Here is a 20,222-nt window from a genome sequence, read left to right as displayed (position 1 = left end):
GCAGCTATCAAAACTTATATTTCTAAATTCCCTCTTCCAACTATTAAACCGTCACTCCTCTATTTTTAACACGTACTACGCTATAAAAGTATTATTTTTTTCTCCGGTCAATTATTTTCTCAGATCATTATTTGTTATTAAATCTATCTCATTGTTTATTTCTTAATTACCTAATTGGTTTTGGAGCTGATAAAATCATTAGAGTCAATCATAATTATAACGTAATTGTTACGGAACTGTATCACAGCTGTGCAGCCAATGCTGCAGGTCTACCTCATTCCACGTTAAGAATGACGTCCTAAAAAACGTCTTTGATCTGGAGGCCTTAAACTTAGTTCTGGTGAAGCTGAGGTCGCGTGTGAGCTGGCTCAGTAGCTGTGACGTGTGCAGCGGGTTATTTTAAATGAATCCATCAATTGAACATTAAACGTACCTGACGTCAGAGCCGATGTGTCGCTGGGTGTAAATATCGAGTATGTGAGCCGCTGTCGGTTAGTTTTGTTTTGATTGCGCTAGTTATGTGTTGTGTCTGCTGTTGTTAGCGAACTTAACGTAAGTTAAAGTGACATTAAATAAGTGATTTAATTATGTTATAAATTAATTATTTTATTATAATTAAATTAAAATTACAATATCGTGTTAGATAAATTAAACTAATATTATTTATTAACAAAAAAATTTTTTGAATGATTGAAATTAAGCAAAAATGATTCAGAAGTCTATTATAATAATTTTTTATAATAGACAAAAACTTAAGAAACCCAAGCATAATGACATTATGTATACATGTTACATATATAAAAATAATTTTCTATCTACCCACTAAAATTAAAAAAAAACACTCTTCTGTTTAATAATTTAATTCATTCGCTTAGAAATGTTAAACAAAGGAAAAATAAATTTTGGTAACATTAAAAAAAAATTGGACACTCTCCTACATGATCCTACAATATTAGTATAAAGTTAGGCTTGAAATAAATTTAAAATTGTATTTTATATAAATATAATGAAAATAAACGAAACGTTAATAAACAATGTATTCTTTAAAATATTTCGTATAATTTATTAATAAAAAAATAATATTGCTAATATTATTTAACTCATTATACAAAGTTAACATTTCACACAACAACACTTCGTTTCCGTGAAATTTCTAGGACGCCGTTTATATGTTGTATGTATATTTAATAATGTGGACCATATATGTAAATCGTCTGAGAATAGCTTTTCCTGACTTCGTTTTATATCCGGTACATTAGAAGTATTGAGATCTGTCGGAGTTTAATTCATATAATATTAGTTTACACACATTAATTAGATTAAACTATCGTTAAGCAACTCGGATTACTATGACTTAGGAATTTAAAGATTTATAAGGAATACGATTACAATGTTACGTTACTCAATAGACGGGGTTACATAAAATATATGTTAGTAGAACGCATCGCTTGAATTACTACGTCTGTGTGTTCCAAACAAACATGGGATGGAAGAACGAGGAGAGATGGGAGACGTCGCTTGTTTAATTAAATAATTGATATGTTATTATGACTCAATAAGGTGAGTTGTATCACAGGATACATCGAAGGTCTCAATAGTTCGTCTGTATTTATAAAATAATTAAAAAATTTAAATATTAATAATTATGAATATTATTATTTATATGAAGCAGTGGTGTTTTGAGCCAAACAGCGAAACAAGCAACATGTTTAGTAAACAGTGAGGTGCGTTTCGTCAGTCCGACTTTCCAGCGAGACGTCGGCCGTCGATGTGATGAAAGTATTTCAAAAGCACATTTCATAGCAACATTCAACAGTTATAACACATAAAATGACCTAAAAATATACTTCGTCGACATAAATAATGAAATTCTAAGGTAATCCTCACAAATATAGCTATAGTTATTTAGGTTCATACAACGGATCATCGAATTAATGAAAAATAATGTTAAAATAATTTGTTATATATCCCTCGAACAAGTCTCACAAGCAGTCCGACCAGCGCTACAAGTAACCGCCGCGGTATTACAAAACTATTTAAACGATGATTTTTTTAATTTTAAATTAACAAGAATTCCCATAAAACACATTAAAATTGATGGCTTCTTTCGAGCACAAAATACTCGATCAAAAACAGCTCTCTCAAAGTATTCAAGGACCAAGAGAATGTTTAATGCGGAGAGCAACCAGAATTAACTATTTTAAGATACTTCCATCTGTGATTATATTTTTGTTACACTGATACTTCCATCTGTGATTATATTTTTGTTACACTGATTCTTAAGAAATCAACAACATAATGCATAAAAAATCATTAAAAATTATTCTGTGAATATATTTATGAAAAAACATAAATGATATGTTTGATTATTAATTGCATATATTATTATATACCTACATTGATGATGACTTTAGAGACGAACCTTTGTAATGCAAAAATATAAAATAGTATTGAATGTAGAACACTAGATGATCCCCTGTCTCTGGCTGTATTTCACATTGAGGTCGGTACTTTGTCTGCTATACGGAAACAAGTTAAATACAAATAACGTCGAAGAAAAAGATTGTAAATAAAACCGGAGATACATGTACAAATACCTCATTCTATCCGTATTTACATATAAAATAATATATATATCTTTTTTCATATAATAATATTATAAATTGAGTTGCTACAGAACTTAACGTATATAAACACAGGTGACCTCGTCTTATTTGCCTGAATTTAATATCTCCCAGATATCATTTCTTGGACTTTCATATTATATCGAATATACAAATAAAAATTGAGTAAGAAATGTTTATAATTAAATTGAGAAAAATTAACGCGTGTAAGATTATTACGGTGTAAAACAAACATATAGACGGACCCGGCCGCGGACCCGCACGGTGATCCATGGGATGATGAGAGGTTGCGTCTCGTAAATATATATTTATATGAATAATATGATACGCGTCTCAATAACAACTACTAATATATATAATAGTGTAATATAAATATGATTGAAAAAGTTCTTCCGGTGTCCAAAGTTAATATTTACCGGGTACTTTTATTCAGACATTTTTATACACTTGGCTGAAACAAAAACGGATAATTACATTTTTATTAATGTTTAAAGATGGTCTAAATTGCACTAATTTTCGGATTGCTACGCGTATTTTATTATTTTTAAAAACTACATACTCCCGACCTTTCGGTTACTTTGCAGAAGCCATGATCACGGACGGACGAGATGAGAATAATTTGAATGAATACTCGCGAAAGTCTTAGATCTCATTAAAGGTCTAACATTTTTCTATAATATGTACATGATTTAAGGGGACCGCAAGCAAAACTACGGAAACAAATTTAATATCAAACATAAGAGTAACCGCTCATGAATGAAACACATTAACACATGACACCCGTCTGCTCGATAACCGAGTCGAGACACGCACAGCTCTCCAACTGTCAATGATCTTTAAATCCGATTATTTGAATAGAAATTTCATTTTCATTAATGTTTTAATAACCCTAAAATTACCAAAAAATACTTTTATATAGTAAAAGTTCAGCTGAACTAAACGATTTGTATTTAAAAATGATCAATAACTGAAATTAAATTTTTATGCATTCAATGTACAAAAAATAATAGTTTAAAAAAACTAAAAAAACACGCTTTTATAAAAAATCCAACTAAAAAACAGAAAATAAAATTTAATAAATTTAGATTAAGAATAGTGTAAATAAAAAATAAATGTACATTATTGTAAAAAGCGTGGGGTGCATAGTGTCAATAGTTATAAACATTTAATTGACAGATGAGTAGAATGATCTTTACTTTGATAATATCATAAAAAAGGACTGTAAATGCTATGTGCACATGTATTTATGTATGTATCAACTAATTTTATACTCGGCAGTATTGTTGATTAAGACATTGGCAAATGTATCGTTGTAGCGATTAAGATACATTTGTATGCAATAAAATTACAATATTAATAATTTAAAACAATGAGTTTGTTATTTTGGAGATCATTAAACATATCAATTTCAATGTTTAACATTGGCGTATACAATAGGCGTAGCAATATAATTGATTTTACCTCGGAATAATTTCCCAACTGCAAGAGAATCCTGGACCACGACCTAGCCCATATCCGTCACTCATTCTCACAGATTCAAGTGAGTTTAGTAGTTTTTGAATAACAAGAATATACACATATACACTCCTACAAAATTTGTCATTAGATATAAGTGGGATACATATATACATACTGGTACATATTTAGGTTGTGCCTACGAACGATCGATAGATGTACATGTATGTATGGATTAACAAATTTTCTGTCGATAATTCAGTTACGATAAAACGCATTTTATACCTGATAATAATTGGAAAACATGAAAATAATATACGCAAAATAATGGAATATTAATATATCGATACTAAGAACTCCTTATAGCTAATGGCGCACCAATTAAAATGATGCAGATTTCTGACCTCATGTATCTTATTATTATTTTTTGGCACATTTTCGCGACCGCCGCCTAACACGTGACTCGCGGCGAGACACGTGACTCGCGAGCTACAACGAAGGCCCGACGAAATGTTACAACAAATCACATATCATGCTTTATTCCTTGACAGTAATATGTTAAAAAAAAAAAATCTATATTAGGAGAACAAACCATAATAATATTTTAAAAAAGACCTTGATTTTTTGTGACTTTTATCAATAAAAAAATTTTGTGCTAAAAAATTAAACTAATGTTTCTTTTGTCAGCACTAAGTGCAATACTTATTCGAGTGATGTATTTTTTCATTCACATCCGCGATCTGTTGCGGAACACCAAAAAAATAAGCGTCCAAGTAATCGTTTTGTTTTAAAAAAAATATGACACCTTAAAAAAAAATAATAACCGGGTGGGATAATATAGTATAGCTTCAGTACAACTGATACTAAATGTAGAAAAAAATATATAGACACAACTCACTAAGTTCATGAGGTATATTAATTTGTATAATTAAGTTTTTTTTTCTCCCTCGAAAACTTTAACAATTATTATTTAAAAAATTACCAACCATAACGGCTTTTTTAAACTATATTGTGTATCTATGTTTAATTGAATGTTTGAAAATCGACAGTTGTCCATAATACATATAGATTAGATACTAAATTAATTGATTCTTATATTGTAAATCTGTTATTGTAGTTACCTGTAGCTGTTCCCATGAGACCGAAAACTAAAAAATGCGAACACGTGAACGATTTAGGATACCGGTTTAAACACTGCTCGTCATGACGCACGACCTGATAATTGATAGCCCGCTAGCTCGGGACGAAAATTTGTTACAAAAAATAAACACATTAAGGATAATGTTTATTAATACATAAAAAAATATTACTCATATATTCATAGATAATTATATAGCCATAAAACAAGCTCAATACTCATAATGTACTTTGTGAATTGTGTAATTCATTATTTGTCAATTAATGTGTTGTCAGTCCTGAAACATGCCTCTTCTTTGTATAATGTAACACCCTAATAGGACACGATGTAATAACAATATTGAGATTAATCTTATATAAAACTTGAATACTGATTTTATACACAAATTATATAATTTAAAATTCTTGCATATATAAATGTTAAATAATAATCGATCAGTGTGTCCTAATAAATAAATATAAGGCGAGTCCGCTTAAAATATAACAAAAGTAAAATTACTAGTGTATTATAAGTTTTCATTCAAATGATATTGACAATAATTGTTAATAATTTATATATATTAGATTTATAGTAACTTATGTTTTTTAACCCAGCCCGCGTAAACGACGCAAGCCGGTTCCATTAGCAATGTAATATATGAATGTAATTGCCTCCACATCGTCTGATATCGACCAGTTTTTTTAACTATTTGCTCACGATTAAATCATAACTCAAACGCTGTAATTGTAGCCGTGATAACAATTAACTTGTCAAACAAAAAAAAACACATTTTCTTTACAAATCAGGAATAAAATCTCAGTAAATGCTATAATAATTATTATACGGAAAATATTTAAAAAAGATAAGGATCATATTAAGCTAGTTAAGGTGGTTATGATGAATAGTTAAAATATGCCCTGTGCTGATTAATTTATTTGAACTTTTTGTTTCACATAATTGTGTGTTCAACAACCGTCAGCGAGCACAATAATTGTAGATATCAAACAATCACAGTGGAGTAATTCTTCTCATTACCGTCACTATAACGGCGCTTCTTCACGCAGCTATTGAGTATATATTAATTTCTATAATATCACTACTATAATAATGTTTTTGGATCTCGATATGTTCCGCGCCCATCCTTGATCACTGTCCGAACCCTCTTCTAACAAAAACTCGCTATGTAGGCGGTTAAAAAGAACAAACACGCGTTTATTTTAATTGTATACCTGCAGCCGTTTCAATAGAAAAATCGAGTTTTAATTCCAGGCACTTATACAAAACAGTACTATAATATACAATAAAACAAACATATATATAAAGTGCTACTCTTGTATAAACGACTTCCAATTCAATATATTATAGTTAAATTTATATTCATTTGATGATGACATTTTTATGTAATTTGTATTCAAATATGAGCCGGTCAAATCTCTCGCTGGCTACACCGTACACCGTACACGTGCTCGCTTAAAAAACCTACAAAGTATTAGGTATACATTAATGCGATCATTTTTATATTTTCGTTTGTATCCAAATAGTTTTATGGACTTCGTTAAGTGATTTGTTTAAAGAGTTTTTTTTTTACAGCTTCAAAATGGCGTTAGGTGCGAAAAAGGCTATCCAGCATGTGCCCAGTAAGGGCAGGATATCTATAATGAAAATACAAAATTTTACCGTTGAGAAACGACGTAAGTTGTGTATTGTTTATATTTTGTCACTTCCATACCACTAGCTTTACGAAATAAATCCTGCACAATTAATTTATTTTGATTTCCCAAACATAGTTTGTGTCGAACTATACTCCTTTGGTAATGTTTTCTCTGCTTCATTTAAATGAGATAATTTTATGTCATATTGATAGAAAAATATTTAAAATTTCTGTTTGCTATTTGTAAACTATTAATAGCTTTTGAATCGATACTACTTTTATAGCGTTGTTTTGTTTATAATGTGGAACAGCACCTGTCACTGAACAATCACTTCTATTTCAGAATCCGTCATACGAGGAATATACGGGTCCCTGTTCATAACACTATCGATAGTACTAGCCGCTATAAACCCTATCAACCTCGTTACCGATTGGGTAAGTTTACATTTTAAACATTCAAAAAGCTTTACCAAAATAACCTAAAAACCTGAAAATAGCTTGATGACAGATTCAATAAAATGACACTGACACGTCATGTCATTTTGTTAATCGATGTGACGTATTAACGCTAATGACGTGCGCCTATAATAAAGATATATTGTAATATTATTAATATCCAGATCCTGGTACGTTTTATCTTTGAATATTTTAGGACGTCAGAGTGAAAGTTTTTGGACGTCATTGGTTTTTTATACAGATTTTGAAGCGGCTTTGTCATATGGAATCTTTGAAATAAATCTGGTACTTCAATTAGATAATACGGATTGATTTTTTTTCGTGAAATATAAACAGCTTTTACTCACTAGTACATCCTCAATGTCGACGATATGTATTGACTTATGTATGTGTTGTTAAAACTTAATTACGCTTTATTAACGAGATTGATTTTGTAAGTAAATTGCTAAAATGATGTAAAAAAATAATGCAATTTATATTTTGTCCTGAGAAGCCTGATACTGGTAGGAATGAAATATACATGTTATTATTAATATAAATTAAGTTTAAATGCAATCCACATCCAATAAATTTAATTGCACCATAATAACTATGGCCCCTGTGTGACCCTAGGCAGGAGGTAGTTATCTAGCTATCTCGATAGAATTTTAATGTGCTCTTAGACTCGTGGCTCATTTCCTATGCAGATATTCTTATGATAGGATAATCGTTTATAAAAACTTACTAAAACTGTTTCAGTAATGTAAATAATTGACCATAAAACAGAATGGTTTGTTGAAATAACTCTGGTTTATGGCCTCTAATTTTTTGTGATGTTTCTAATGAGTTTTAGTACAATGATTTCCTTTTATATCTGGCGGTAAATTTTATGTTTTATAATTGGAATAATAATTAATTAATTGTTTTGGTTTAAAAAAAGAGGCAAATTTATGGAGTGTTACCCTTAAAAAAATATTGAGTTGATTTAATTTAAAATGAAATTAATGACAGATTGAATCGAAATGAAAGCATACAAATTACTGTTTACAGGATTTACTTGCCTCGTCATTTTTATTTTCTAACCAACAATATAATTTACGAAACCCCGTGTCTTATTGGCACAAACAGACCGTCCTTCAAGAACGTCCCGTTTAACATAACACGTTTGGTTGCTCCTATACTCCGGTTATTTAAAATCAACCTTTACCTTAACATGTTACAGTTTTCTTATTAAATATACTTTTCTCATGACCTTTGTTAGCAATATCATTTTATTGCAAACCATTGCGTTACGTCAACTACGTAAGAGTGAATTGCACCGCTGTACGCAACACGGCGTACACCGTAGAAAATTGCAAAAAAAAAATATTTATACGTAATTGCCAATTGTTGAGCATTATTATAGTTTGTGTTTGACATTGAAATATAATTAGTTTTGATTGGTTTAGCATTATTTATTGATGGATATCTCGATCCCGCGGCTTCGCATGTTTTTGCAGTGACGCATTTATCTTTTAAGTTATGACGGCAAAGTCACGATATATACATTATATTATATAAGCAGTGTATATACTACATAGAGTATTATGTATACACAGAAAATTAATATTAAATCATAAATAACCTATCTATACGTATGGACGTCATTCCGACTGCTAGAAGGCCTCTGTTCCAAACATGGCAGAGGTTTAAATCTCTCCATTTCACTCTACTCAAGATATCATATTATAGAGGCTTATTTATATATACTATGTATTACAGACGTCTTTGTCTGTTTTTTGTTAGATAGATAGGATAGATAGATAGGATGAGAGAACTACAAATATATAAGATGGATCCTTTAGTCGACCCTAAAAGGATAATTTAAAAACAGACAAACAGAAACTAGAATTTTTAGTAGTTTGAACACAAAGAAATTTTATATACAAATTTAAACATATTAAAAACCTGAAACGTATTGTGTAAATATTTTTACTGTTTTTGTTGCGGTTGATAATAAAAGGCTTTAAATAACGGTGTTATGTGTAATACTTTAAAAAAACCTTGACCCGTCGCCCGGAGTTCGTTCACATATAATGCAGTTAATGAATCGTTCAACACAAAAATTCGATTTCTTACTATCATTGTTATGGGTTTTAATAAAAAATAAGAATGATCATTATACGACGTTTAAAATGTATGGATATGAAGAAACAATTCAGATACTACGTGAAAATGTATGATGAGGCTTATGTAGTTAAGAAATAATAAAAAACGCCTTTTAAACCGTAAAATTTAGGTCCATTTAAACAAATAGGTATACGCGAAAATCTAAATATCATTATATGAAGTAGTAACTCAATATGTTTGTTTTAAATAATAATCGGGACTAAATTATAAGGCGTTTTAAAATATCTGTCAAGGTGAGGTCAACATAATGACTTTCATGAATATTTTTTGTACTGTTGTGTGGTTTGATACAATTAAAAAATATTATAAGACCATGTTTATATGGTGAAGCAATGATTTTTTATGCACAGAAATAAAGTAAGACTGTATTCATTCTCTTCATTCGAGTTCGTTTCAGAAAACTTGTCTCGTAAACTCAAACGACTTTTAAAACTATTTCCTATAAAAATGTCTTTGTCTTGATCACATTTTTCTCTCTAGATATTGTATGTTTACGAGAAGCAAACAAAATTTGAAACATTAAATGTGATGAATTCTTTAACAATCATCTCAGTTTTAGTACACGAAAAAGTAACAACTGTTTTATATAATAATAAAAAGTATGAACTTTATATAAATTCAGTGTTTGATGTATTCTATTATAAATAGTAAGTTATAGTAAAAGTAAATAAATATTAAATAATACAAAACAAACGATGAACATTTTGAATCAGTGAGTGATGAGTAACAACAAAAGATCTGGCTGGGTTACCGCGTATACCCTGTTAAGTCACAGAAGAACTGTCATTTTTAGGGTATTTTTTTTTTTATAAATCTTCTCTTTTAATTGTTTCATCATCATAGAAGAAGCCGCTGGATTTTTGTAAGCCATGATTTTAAATGTAACTCATTCGCTATAACATTTCGTTGGATTTTTTATTATTTGATTTTCATAATTCAACAGAAATTAGATTTTTACCCGACCAAATTAAATATATCGCTTTCTTTCTTCTTTTCGTATTTTTAAGCCGCCATTTTGTTCTCAGGCACTGGATATGCGGGAGGGGCGGTATCTGTATCGGATGCTGGAACACCCCACCTACGAGGTATTTTCTGACGTTTACATCTTTAACTACACAAATGTGGACGAATTTCTGAGCGGATCAGACACTCAACTACAATTAGAAGAAATTGGACCGTTCGTCTTTCAGTGAGTGCCAAGAGAGAGAGAGAACTATATCGTTCTGTAAAGAAAACTCCAACTTTTGAGGAATTCTCACCGGTTCCTTGTATTTCTGATATCAATTATTTGTTGCAGAGAAATAAGAACGAATGAGAACATGTCCATAGATCATGATCGAGGTGTTATGACCATGAATCCAAAGACCGTTCTGGAGTTCCGTCCGGAAAAATCATTTGCCCACTACAAGGACATTGAAGTCAGGATACCAAATATTGCTCTTATTGTAAGTAGACGTTACCACGAACGTTATAACATAACAAAAGTACTTTTGGTTTAACTTTGGTGGTCTTAACATTTTCATGGTATACATGAAACAAATATTTTTCGGATTATACTACAAGTTATTTTATTATTTTTAAAAACTACATACTCCCAACGCGATCTTTGCTAAAAAGTAACCGAAATCTCGGAAGTATGTAGTTTTTTAAAATAATAAAATACGCGAAGTAATCCGAAAAATATTAGTTTCATTTAAATGAATACTCGCCAAACTCTTTGATCCCATTATTTTCATGGCTTATATAGTTGCTCTGTCGTAAATGTATATATTTTTTTCAAACGCAATTTATTTTTTCATCCGGTAACCTTCAAAGTATCTTTATTAAGTCACGTGCTCATTAAAGCAACATAACGAAGCTAAAGCTAAGTCAGCAATTACAAACTTTTTCAACTCCACTCGAAAACCGAGGTGATTGGTTCAAGTATTACAAGCACGTTAACCACGTTTTATATGTTTGTTAATTGTCGAGTTATGTTTACTAGAATTATGTTTTAATAGCGACGTGTGGTAACAGGTGTTTATTAATTCATTTTAATTAAATAAAAACCGATTAATTGTACAAGATATATCTCTGAATGTCCTTCACATACAACGATCTCTGAGATTATCTTGACTGCCAACTGTTTGTTTTAAATACGTTATCACATTCTATAAAGCACTGAGATAAAGCTTGCTCCTCTCATTTTCTCAGTTATAATTATTATTAATATATTAATCGGGAAACGCGTGGATTCTACTGAAATAAATAGTCCTTCAATTTAGAACCAAAATCGATTTTTTTTTTCTAATTCTTAGGAAATATATGTATATGTACCTATGTATATGTGCAAGTTATTCATGGTATATAGCGAGAGGAAACTAGCTATTGCATTGATCCCTGATCTAAACAAGGTTAAGTGCAAAAAGTTTTTGAGATTAATAACTTTATAATATAAAATATCGGAAGCTTTGACCAAGACGTTACACTTTAAGTTAGTACGTTTCGTGCTATGGTATGGATGTAGGCATCTCAAATCTCAAGTCTGATGACGGCTAGACCAATCACCAGATACCTCGTTACAATTTTAATAGCCATAATAGTAAATCAACAGCGTTTTCTGCTAGTACAACTGAAATTCTAGTACAAATAATAATTACACTCCCATATGTTAATAATAATGAATGTCTGTAGTTAATTCCATGGAAAAATCCCTTATTTATTTGGGATATGACAATATCAAAATTATTTACCAGTTTAAGGTCGTCTTGGATCGAAGCCCTTCGTTAATTTAGAGCAATGTCATGGCTAGCTTCGAGAAGGTTCGATGGCATTTCACGCTAAGAGTGATTTACATATATTTCGTAACAGATAAAACATTTGTTTCATACAGATATTTAAATGATACTTTGTCTTTTAGTGCACTTGAATCTTACTATAATATTTTAACACTAAAAAGCTTAAGTCAAATTAAATGTATTAATTGTTTATTGGTACAAGAAGAAGAGAGGATGAAATATACCCATTATTAGGTAATTATTCTAATGTTTGTAACATGACTTAAAAATACGGATCACTCTTAATCAAATATACGATTAAAAAAATCACAAAAAACACGAATAAATATAAATCAAACCGATCCATATTTCGGTCAGAAGTGACTGACCCAGAGTGTCGAAATAAAAGTTGAAGGGCAATCATTGAATAACATGTGTAGAATATTAATGAGCACGGTTATATCTAAATGTTTCTGCCACCTTGAAGGCAGTGGTCACAGCGCGCTCCTGGTTGTAATGTGCAGCCATAATCATAGCTATTAAAATAATAACTGTCCTGCATTTCCTAATAAGTATATAAATTAAATAAGATGTATTTAATGATGGTGGCATTCTTTTGGCCTTAAAAGTAATAGTAGAAAAATATGACAGCGTTTATATTTTACAGGCTATCAGCACGCTTCTAGCAGATAAGATGGGGTATTTCGCGAACGCGGGGGCCTATTACTCCATTTCGGCACTGGGGCCCAAGCTGTTTATTAACATGACAGCCGAGGGCTTACTGTGGGGTTACGACGATCCCCTGGTCAACATCGCCAATAAATTTCTGCCTGGCTGGATTGATTTCGGAAAAATTGGCATTATGGACAGAGTGAGTAACTTAAACTATTTTCATTACGCTTAATATAAATCTTTTCAAAACCTACTCCAAGTAATACACATCCTACATATATTAGCTATATATCTATATTTTTTAAATAGCAGATAATTTTTATCATTATTTTCATTTTTTATAACTGTTGGATACTATGTGCTAGTAGTTCTTCCTCATGTATTTCATTTATTCCAATAGTTTTAAAACTTACAGTCGGATGTAAATTTTTATATTCATTACTCTTTATGTATTATTCAGTACTTTATCATCCGATCCGAAGATTAATGCGAATGTTTTCTAATGAAAGTAAATACTTTCCCATGATGAAGCCATCACATCAAACACTTTTCGTTTCATTATTTATCATAATCTCCAAATTCTCGTTCGTTTTGGTTATTTTATTAATATAATTTGAATTTCTTGAAGGTTGTTAGGCTGGTTTTACATAAATGGCTTCTTTGATCAAAGGACAAGTAAAAGTCAGCTTAGCTTAATGGAGTAGTCACTGGAAATACCACCAAATGCCTCTAAGACCTTCATGATAATAAAAGCAATAACGATTACAGAAAAGAATCTATTTGAAAACAATATTCTGCTGTTTGAACATAGGGATGCTTTGTTTTGCAGTGAAATCAACATTTCTGAAGTTTCAAACACAATACTATCTTCAACGTCCTAAAAATGTTATAAAAAACAAAAAAATATACATTATAATATCACTGACTTTCAATATTTCTTTCTTGTGACAGTTCTACGCTCAAAGAAAAGAAGAAGTTGAAATAGAATTAAGGAATAAATCAAGAAAATTTGCGATTAACTCCTGGAACAAAAGCCCCGGACTTGTTGAACAGGGGTTCACTGATTGGAATTCGAGGTAACATACGAGTATAAAGATACTAGCTTTTGACCGCGAATCAGCCGGCGTGGACATCAGAGTTGTACTCTGCACTTACGCTACTGAACCCGAACTGCACTACCTGCTTCCACCCGTGTAGGTCCGGGATCGGGGTCGGGATCGGAATCAGGATTCGGAATCTTTCTCAAAAGTACCATCTATCTATACATCAAAATTCATCAAAATCGATTCAGTGGTTTAGGAGTGAAAACGTTATAGACAGAAAGACAGAATTATTAACGCATTAAAAATATTAGTAGGGATGTGAATTGATATAAAATGATATTTATCACAAAAACTGGAGTCTACCACAAGATATTCGTACAACTAACACAAATTCATTTACCACAATAAAAGTTTCTGTACTGCACATATTAAAGCTATATAGTCAGAAAAGTCATTTAAACGTTTGGTAAAGAATAACTACTTTATTATGTGTTTTGTTGTTTTAAAATTAAAATTATTTATTATATACATATGTACATTAAACATTATTTAGCACAAGATCTATTGTGTAATATTTATATTATTTACATGTTATACACAAATACCTAACGTATATTTCACTATTCCTCGCTGGTTGTCTGGAAGCTCTAAGGCCGCATAGATTCTACACTAGCATCTAGTAGTATTCGTATATTTGTTAAATTAACTGTACAATAATTAATATTATTATCGCTAGTAATGAATTATGTGCTCTGTACAGAGTCCTTATAAACTTAACAAAACATTGCCAAATTCTTTCTTAAACATATTTCGTCATTCCTTAATAATATAATTAATTATTTATGTTAAAGTTAACGCAGCTTTTGTAACTCATTTAACAAGCGTGTTATAATGTTGACATCCAGCTATCGTAATATGCACCGCACAATGTCGGTCTGTTCGTTGAATTTCGTTTCTGTAACGTTCAGATACAGAGCATTAATAGCTAGGTCAACTTACTTGTTTTGTAATTTGTTTTGTCTGAAATATTTAAAATCTCTCGACGCGTTTCATTCAAGTGAATTAAAAATTGTAATTGATACTTATACACTGCTTTGCTTATTTAGAAATAATTTTAAAATGCTCTTATATTTTCACAAGGAGTATGCATTTTAATTAACTGTAGGTTTAAATTTAATATTAGTTTATATTTATTTATTTTTAGCTTGACGTTGTAACTTTAATATGTTAGAGGAAAGACAGACTGAGAGTTTCAGACAGTAATGTGTCTGTTCTACACCGCCAACGAATTGAGACCAAAAATTATAATGACACTTTCGCTTGTATTCATTTAAATGAAACTAATATTTTCGGATTACGAGATGTCTCTTATCTCGTCTGTGCGTGATCACAGTTGCTGCAATGTTGCAATAATCGAAAAGTCGGAAGTATGAAGTTTTTTAAAAATAATAATATACACGTCATATTCCGGAAAGATTAGATTCATTTTGATTTACATTAAGTATTTGTTTTCTACCAGCTATCCGTGCAATCGTTTGAAGGACACCTACGAAGGTCTGTTGTTACCTCCCGGGTTACGAAAGGACTACGAGATCCCGCTGTTCAGGAAGCAGGCTTGTCGAGTCTACCCCTACAGGTTTTCCGAGGAAATCACAAGCGATCATGGCTTCAACTTCTACAGGTACACATTGTATTTGAAGTGTTAAAACAAACAGTTATATATATAAGTAATCTCTGGTCTTCCAAAAGTTAGTTTATTGTTTATATGTTTTTTTTAACTTTCGTTTCAAATACTGTAAGTTGGTGCAAATTTATATAAAGTGGATCCCCTTATTTTTCGGTCATCGTAAGATCAACAACGTTATTGTATAGATATACATTTCAGTTAAATTATTTCTTTCCAGATATATAATGAGCGAGCCTTCCTTCAACCAGTCCTCAAACTACGCCTGTCCATGCTCTCAGAACTGTCTGCCGGATGGCTTTGTGGATATTAGCAGCTGTTATTATGGTAACTGTGACATTTTTTCAATAATTCTTAACATCATAATACGCACGTTTACTATATCTTCATTGGTTTTGGAGGGAGCTTACTGTGTTTTGGTAATTCGACACAACAGTTTTTGTGATTGTATCATTAGAAGCGCCTGAATATTATAACAATTCTAGCAAACCTCGCAATGATTTGAAAACCAATAAATTAAATACGTCTCGAACCAAAAATAATAATTATTGAAAATAAATCTAGTTTCTATTAAAATGTTTCTTTTTTCTCCTCAGGGTTTCCTATAGCGTTGTCTAAGCCACATTTCCTGGACGCAGATCCCGAACAGCTTTCTTTCTTCCGCGGTTTCAACCCAGACCCCATAAAACACAGGTCCACCCTCGACTTGGAGCCGGTAAATATTGTGGCTTTATTAAATTTTACATATATCGCATTAGAATAGCGACAGAGAGGTTTACATTAAAACGATGAGTAGAAACAAGCATATGATTGTTACCAATATAAAAATACATTTATATTCTTGATTAAGAAAAACATTTGTTTATAATTGATAAAGAATTTACCTATGATATGATGAGACGTATTTGAAATCCTCAGAAATAGAAAAGGAAGAATCTGCTCCAAATTCTCCGTAATCCGTTTATATGTAGGTTAATTAAATTATATGCAAAGCGCGCGTGACGCAGACTGCTTACGGTTTGTATTTAATAATCTATATGAGTGCAGGTTTCCTCAAACTACGTTTACGTTACTTTAGCAGTAATTCTCATCTCAATAACAGATTTCATTACCTCATTCTAATGCCTAGAAGTCTTATGATCTGTTTCCTTAAAGATTGTGTCAATAGATTATAAATAACAAGTCACGGATGTCTTTCGGTTTTTACCATAGTTATTGGAAAAGTTAATGAAATAATCACTAATATAGCTATAAAGTGTCTCCAAAGGATGAAATAATCTTATCACATAATACGGAGAGGTCTTAATTAAAGAAGTGTTTTACATACATAGATATGTAAAATACTTCTGTGATTGACTAATAAAATGTAAATGTACACGAGGCCAATAATTCAGTCAATCTCGGCGAGTTATTTTTTCCAATATGATATAAACACAAATATTATTATAAAAACCAAGACGAACACTGACTCGTAATTATTGAATTGGTTCCGTGTCAATAATGGCATCTCCTGGCCCAGGTGTTAGGTGTTCCAGTAGCTGTGGAGTCCAACATCCAAGTGAACATCGCGGTGCGAATGTCTTCAGGGAACCCCATCACCAGACCCTTAAAAGATAAGGTCATGCCGCTGATTTGGATGTCTATAGTGAGTTAAAAGTTTTGTAATTATTTTGAATTTTCGAAACAGCCTTAGATTGGTGATTTGTTCTTTGTTTGTTACTGTGGTCAAATTCATGGGCTGGCTCGACCGGAGAAGTACCACCCGCTCACAGATGATCGGCGTGAAGCAGTCTTTAATGACTACGTTTCGTCCGATGAGCGAGAGCGCCGGTTGCCCTTTCCTTTTTCCACCCTTTCCCCTTTACCCAACCTTTCCTCTCCCTCTTCCCCAAATAAGGGTGGCAACGCATCCGAAAAATTAATTATTTTGCGGATGTCCATGGGTGACGGTTACTACCTTCATCCGGTAGGCCGTCTGTTCGTTTGTTTGCCCCTTTGTCATAAAAAAGAAAAAAGATTTTCCTTTCTCCCACCTTAGATCAAACTTTTCTTCCATTGCGTCAAAACGGTCACAAATATAATATAAAACAAATATTTCATAGTTATAATAAATAAATGTTTTAAAAAAACATTTTTTTTTATTTTCAGTATTGTAAAAACCCACCGTCAGATATTATAACTCTGTTACATCTGCGCCTGGTGTTAGCACCTCCACTTGTGATCGCCCTGGAGGTGGTGCTGCTTATCCTAGGGATGTTTTTGGGCATTCAAGCCTTTCACAGAATTTGGAAACCGAAGTACAAACTGGTAAAGAAACCAAAGGAAAAGGTCAGGAGAAAGAGCAGCGAGCGACGAAAAAGCAGCGTGATTTTGAACATGGAGAACAGTGGATTCGTTGACGAACAGGAACTGGCAAAGGAAGCCGTTTCATTACTAGCGATCACGGAGGAAGATAACGACGTACCAGACTTATTGTTGAACGAATGATTGCTGTCGACCCTATTTAATATACGGTGGTACTTGTAATTTTTACGTCAAAACGAAGTCGTTATACGGTTGTATACTATGCATATGTACATATACCAGTTACGGTTATAATATTTAATATACAAGTTTTTATTAAGTTCCCTACCACAAACGGGTAAAAGGGACTCCTATAGAGTCACTTTGTTGGTCGTCTGTCTGCCACGACTCTATTATTTTCTTTTAAGGATGCTTGGAGGTATTAGCTGAAGCTAATATCAAATATTTAGGTACTATTCCTGGAGTAGTGAGATCAAAGACAATGTAATCAAAATATGCAAGCAGTAATTCTGCGCTTATCCTCATAAATATCCCGAGAATCAATACTTATGATCCTTGGCTTTAAATCAAAATCAGGGCTCATGTTAATGGTCTTTTATTTAAAGTTATATTTTTTTTCATTGTTGGGGATAATATTTATCACTTTCTTCCACCCCAAGAGTAAAGTGGTAGGCGAAGATCCGGGACTGCTCATTTAGCCCCAACGGTCCTCTCATGACCATCGTAGAAAGCCCCGGGATACGGCCAAGCAGTCTTTCGTGAAAACCGAGCACATTCCATGTCAATGTCTATCGCCAGCTGTAGAACCCCCCGAAAGTAAAGTATATTTCCCTGTATATTTTATTTTCTAGTTAGATTGATGTTTGCTACTTTCCTGATTTGCGGTTGATTTATGTACGGTTGTATTATTTATGTATTAAAATTCAATTATAAAAATTCGCAAATGAAAACAGCAATCAGGAATGCACGCAAAAAGCTCAATATTGCGTTAATATTAAAATCAACATAGTTATAAGAATTTTATATTATGTGTGATTAGCACGTTAGTTGATATTTTTTTATAGTAAGGGAATGCCTCTTGCCCATGCCAATGTAAAATAGTTTAAAGACCCATACATGCGAGATGATGGACGTGGATAACTTAATATTACTATATATAAGCTATAAGTGAGTGAGGTCATTTAATGTGGTCAGTTATTTATCCAGTAAATATGTTTTGTGTGTAGTGGAGTTATTTCGCTAGTTGTGGATTGAGATTTATCTCTCAGACGTTTACTTGCCAGATACCTGAATCTGCTCAAATAGACATAGGAAGCTCAATTAATATTGTATAGATAAATGCATTTTATTTATTTTAAGATATCCGTTTTGCAAGATTATTATTATTTATGTAATTTGGGTGTATTTTATGTGAATTAATATTAAGAACAGTATTAGTCTCGTACGTAAGCATATGCCAGAGCAAAGTTAATCACATCTCTGTACCATTGTACATGTGTTAGCATACTTCTATAAGAACGTGATATTAATTTTAATAAATTTAATTTTAATATGGTTAATATTGACTGAAGGTATGTTATTAATAAATAATGTTTTACCCAAAACTGTATTCTTTGTTTATTTTCCAATGCTTATTAATTAATCGGAATTATTTTTCATTTAAGTAATCATAACCACATTGCGCTTGCATTGGAATTGCAAAGAAATGAGATCAGGGATATATTTAAATTTAAATAAGTCCATATAAATGAAATTAATGTTTTTAGTTTCATTTAAATGAATGAAACTCGCGAATGTCGAAGATCTCATGAAGTCGTTTTCGTTAAAATTTCACATTCAATGCTTATTAAGTAAGCGTATAAAATATTTCAGGATTTAGTCCCGTTACGCCCAAAACCGCTGGTTTAATAACGACGCTGGGTTTAGAGTTAGTTCTAAGTCATAAATACATATTTTTATTCTAAGAATTTTTTTTACAATCTGGTTGAACGAAACTAACGTAAATGTTATAGATTTAGTCAAAAACCTGCGTGAGGAAAAAGTTAGATATAGATAGGAAAATTGTAACGCTTTCATAAATAATAGCTCGAATCAAAGGACGTAAAAATATTTATCATTGTGAGTCGTTGCCAGACCCTTCTTGGGTTCATTAATCTCTTTCAAAGTCCAGCACGTCGCGCCTGCTGTATCGTCAGCTCATACATGAAAAGCCTGCTATTTAAAATAATTTGAGTCATAAAAATATAAATACGTAAGTCATTAATGATATTTGCTTTTTTTTATCTGTCCCGAGCTTGCCTGGCAACACCACG

At 31.7% G+C, this 20,222-nt stretch overlaps 1 protein-coding gene across 3 annotated transcripts; it reads left to right on the top strand.

The window, feature by feature from the left end:
- The first annotated feature begins 399 nt into the window (after positions 1-399).
- Positions 400-19,514, top strand: LOC116769283 (scavenger receptor class B member 1). Of its 3 annotated transcripts, XR_009753771.1 has the most exons (13): positions 400-552; positions 6,787-6,887; positions 7,191-7,282; positions 10,477-10,640; positions 10,749-10,896; positions 12,875-13,078; positions 13,831-13,955; positions 15,442-15,603; positions 15,827-15,933; positions 16,203-16,321; positions 17,126-17,251; positions 17,755-19,042; positions 19,087-19,514. XR_009753771.1 is itself a non-coding variant. In XM_061528691.1 (12 exons), exons 2-12 carry the CDS (start codon positions 6,794-6,796, stop codon positions 18,091-18,093), a joined length of 1,680 nt encoding a protein of 559 aa, XP_061384675.1. In that variant the 5' UTR covers positions 400-552; positions 6,787-6,793; the 3' UTR covers positions 18,094-19,514. The 3 variants fall into 3 exon arrangements, 2 of the variants coding, with proteins under 2 accessions (XP_061384675.1, XP_061384679.1); XM_061528691.1 differs by having other exon boundaries at positions 17,755-19,514; XM_061528695.1 differs by lacking the exon at positions 400-552 and adding an exon at positions 6,671-6,689 and having other exon boundaries at positions 17,755-19,514.
- Positions 19,515-20,222: the final 708 nt, after the last annotated feature.

Source organism: Danaus plexippus, chromosome 5 (genome assembly GCF_018135715.1).
Source record: "Danaus plexippus chromosome 5, MEX_DaPlex, whole genome shotgun sequence".
NCBI lineage: Eukaryota > Metazoa > Arthropoda > Insecta > Lepidoptera > Nymphalidae > Danaus > Danaus plexippus.
This window is presented reverse-complemented; position numbering and strand designations above follow the sequence as displayed.